The sequence below is a fragment of the Gymnoscopelus microlampas genome, assembly GCF_963454915.1.
Source record: "Gymnoscopelus microlampas genome assembly, chromosome: 14".
Taxonomy (NCBI): Eukaryota; Metazoa; Chordata; class Actinopteri; order Myctophiformes; family Myctophidae; genus Gymnoscopelus; species Gymnoscopelus microlampas.
The window spans coordinates 45,096,870-45,101,010 of record NC_139951.1 but is presented as its reverse complement, the minus strand read 5'-3'; the positions used below and the strand labels follow the sequence as shown (position 1 = coordinate 45,101,010).

Below are 4,141 nucleotides of genomic sequence, written 5' to 3'. Positions count from 1 at the left end.
AGTCATGTTCCGTTTTTAGGGCTTTTACGGTTGACTCAACCGTTGCCGCGACCTCCTCTCTCTCTCTCTGTGTCTCTGCCTCTTTCTGACTCGTGTTTAGTTAAGACGCCTCAACCGTCCCTCGTGTCCTTAAAGCAAACTGAAAGCTGACGCAATGATGACTAACATCGTAAAACTGCAGAGCAACTATCTTCATATCTCGTTATCTCTCTCTCTCTCTCTCTCTCGGCTATGTTCTGTTTGTGGCGGAGCAGATTGAACTTGACGGTTATTGCTACGTTAAAGCTGTTAGAAAGAAGTATGGCACTACTTTGTGTCTCGCTGTGTTTACTAGGCAACGCAGAGAGAGAGCTGTCGCTGCTGGGGACATAAAGCATGCTCATTAAACCCCTCTCTCTCTCTCTCTCTCTCTCTCTCTCTCTCTCTCTCTCTCTCTCTCTCTCTGACCGTTACTGGTCAAAGCTGTGATGATGACGATGACAAACTGAGCCACCAGAAAGACAGAACGCTGTCTAGACCAGTGGTTCTCAAACCTTCATGTCAAGGACCCCCAAATTAATATGGCATTAATTTCTGGACAGGGTTGTAAACCACAAGGCCAAGTTAGAATGTTTAAAAAAAAAAGTATATGCAATTTGGATTCAAAGTCATGAAAAAGTAAGCTGTACATGTTCTGCTTATCATTGTGCGGGGGTGTCCACTGAAGGCATTGAAAGAATGATTCTAGCCAAAATATGGCAATGCACTCTAGGGTATAGCATAGAGACCTTGGCAGAAGACTGGTGTAGTTAGGAATTATGACATCACTGAAACTCACCTGAGCGTGTCATCAGGTGAAGTGTTTATCCCTGCCAAGAAAAATTGCTCTCAAGAGGAAATGCCACAAAACAGGGCATTTGTGCTGAAGTTTGTGTTGTGAAGTTTGTGTTTCGACACCAAACGACGATAGCGTGACGTCACGTGTACGTCACATGACTCTCCCTATAAGGTTTGGGTTTCAGCCCTCTACTGTACTACTACGCTCCTATCATCTCGACGAGGAAGGAGGTTTACTGTGACGTAGGTCAACCCGCCTCCTTCTGATCCCTCACAGGTGACGATTGGCCCCTTCCGCCCGCCCTTCAACATGCAAGGGCTCCACCCCGAGCTAGACTCCTCCCACGCTTTATCAGGGGCGGGATTTGCAAGCGGGGCGCGAGGGTCCGCCCCCTTCCAGCTCAATCTTGCCGCGGCGAAAACGGAAAAAGCTCATAATACCCTCCTACAACAGACGTTTAGCTCCGCCTCCCTACTAGCGTGCGCGGGCCTGGCGCTGTTCTGCGTGGCGGCCGACCGCGCCCTCCAGCTGTCGGCCGTCCGCCGTCGCCTTTGGCTGAGGGCGGGGCTGGACAACGCCACGCACGGACTGGTGGGCCTGTGGTCGTGGGCCGTCGTGATCGGGCCGCCCACGAGGAAAACGCGCGACCTGTGTGAGATTCTATTGGCCGGGCTGATGGCGTCACTAATAGACGTGGACCACTTCTACATGGCCGGATCTCTGTCCCTCGAGGCGGCCGTCTCTCTTCCCCGTCGACCTCCCCTCCACTGTTCCTCGCTCATCCCCGTCCTGTGTCTCTCTCTCTGTTTACTTATGCGGATCGCACGCCTTGAAGACGGCTCGTGGCGCTACTCCTCGCTGCCGTGGATGCTCTTCGTGGCCATGGCGACGCACCACGTGCGGGACGGCGCCCGGCACGGCCTGGCGCTGTGCCCGCTGGGCAACACGCCGCCCGTCCCCTACTGGGCGTACGTGGGCGCCACGGCCATGCTGCCTCTGCTGTGTTCGGCGCTCGTTCGCCTGACGGGAACGAGGGACGCCGTGAACTCTACGAGACACGACGGGGTCCCGGCTACTGAGGTTTAACTGGTCCATTGAACTGCACTTAATAACACGGTACTACTTTAACCTCTCCTCAGGGCCGCATGGTACAGTATGGATTGTACTAGCTCTCTGGTCCATAGCGTTAGAAGGAGTTCTCCTTAACCCTATGGTACTTTCGCGCAGTTGCCCGCAGACCCGTGGTAATACAGGCTGTGCAGCCTCTCGTCTTTAGTAAAAAATAAAAAATACACTTTAGCTACTCACCAAAACAAAGACGGTTTTAAGACCTTTCTTAGTGGGAACACTCTGAGCCCCCCACCTTATGTCTAAATACATGTTTTGCCCAGAAAATAAAATATTTCCCCAGAAGGAAAAATCGGGTCAATAAAGAAAGTCCATTGACTAGATCTGTAGGGGACACACTGGAGTAACATTTTTTTGTTCTTACCTCACCTGCTCTACTTTACCTCTATCCTTTCTCTTCTCACAAAAACTCCAAAATGATGATGATTTGTATTTCCCCACCAACTTTACACCTGTTTAAACCTGTGACATGACAATATACTGTAGTTGATTCTGAATCTAAAGCTGTGATTTTGGACCCCTGGTGGTCCCCGGACCTGGTGTTTAGAGACAGTCCTCAAGGACCCACGACATTGCTCGGCGTTTAAAAAAATATTCTAAAATAGCAGACAAGCTCACAGCGCATCACACGAGCATACATGAACATCTGCTATTTTTGATATTTTCTTTTAATTCTTGAAAGTGTTGAGTGTTGAGAAATGTTGAATAATTTTGAATTACAAAACAAGTTTGAGAAGTACGGATTTAGAAGGCATTTGTAGAATCGGCCTCATGTCTTAATGGTTTAGGGTTAAGGGACTGCTTGTTGTTTTGGTCGCAGTGCTTTGTGTATGGGTGTTTATGCGTGGATGTTCTCTGTGGAAACTCATTGGAAAACCAAATTGTTGAGGATCACACATTATGCATAATTCATAGGATATGGATTACTAAGTGAGGGCGAAAGCCGCACGGAGCAAAAAGCTACAGGTACAACTCCTTTAGGGACATTCTTTGGGGTTAGAGGAATACTTGACATGTACATTTATTGAACAGAGATGATTTTATTTCTGCAAATTTAAAGCACACCAGGGTACATGCGGACAGGGACTTTAAGTTGTGCACGTACGTGCTTCGAGTGGAGATCATGTTGGATGGTATAATGCAGTAACTCTCAATCTGCACAGCAAAATATCCTCTGAGAGTGTATGCAAATGGAACAAAATGGGCTTGTAAGGGTCCATCTGATTCCATTTACACGCTCTCAGAGTTACAGACCCATAGATGGTTGTGAGACCATGCCAGAGATGTTTTTTGGACAAGTGAAAAGGAGGGATGAGGCATATATTGGGAGAAGGAGTTGCCAGGCAAGAGGAGAAGAGGAAGGCCAAAGAGGGGCTTTATGGATACAGTGAGAGACGACATGCAGGTGGAATCCACCTGCAACCCACGGCTTTAGAGCCACATGCAGCTCTTTAGCCCTCAGTGGCTCTCTGTAGCTTTACCAAAAATGATATGGAAATTAACTATGTTTATTTTCTTCACTTCTTAATTTGTATTTATCGTTGCTGTAGTAGAGGCCAAACATGACACATACCTTACGTTCTCCACTATTGTAAAAAATGTGTAGAATGAATTAAATGTTTCAACATTTCTGTCAACTAAAATATGCGTCATATAGCCTGCAACACATTTATTGTCGAGGAGCCAGACAGGTGGCTTGTGTAAACAAACATGCACAAATAATAAGGTTAACTGAGGAAAACAGATAATGTAATAGTTTGTGGACGAAGTTCTTTGCTTTCACTGCCAACAATGCTGAATTACCTGTATGTTTGATCATATTTAACGAATGCTCGTTTACATTTGTACTTGTATTTAGTAATTGTATAGGCTAATATACACTTAATAGCCAGTGTTGACTCCATTATAAGGCTCAAATATGTTTGCGGCTCCAGACAGATTTTGTATTTATTGGTTTGACATTTAAGGTTGCTGACCTCTGGTGGATGGAGTGACCGAGGAAGACGCAGAGTACAGAAGCAATATGGAAACGGATGATCCGCTGTGGCGACCGTTGATGGGAATTACCCGAAAGAAGAAGAAGAACGTTACAGACCCGTAAGGCAGTGGTTCTCAAACTTTTTCATGTCAAGGACCCCCAAATTGACACTTATTAGCCCGCGGACCCCAATTTGAAAAGATAAGCCAGGGACCCCC

At 47.0% G+C, this 4,141-nt stretch overlaps 1 protein-coding gene across 1 annotated transcript; it reads left to right on the top strand.

Annotated features, from left to right (window-relative positions):
* Nucleotides 1–1,126: 1,126 nt before the first annotated feature.
* Nucleotides 1,127–1,903, top strand: LOC311060242 (transmembrane protein 267-like; the record flags this gene model as incomplete). Its single annotated transcript, XM_084078374.1, has 1 exon — nucleotides 1,127–1,903. The coding sequence occupies one exon, from the start codon at nucleotides 1,127–1,129 to the stop codon at nucleotides 1,901–1,903; it is 777 nt and encodes a 258-aa protein (XP_083934500.1).
* Nucleotides 1,904–4,141: the final 2,238 nt, after the last annotated feature.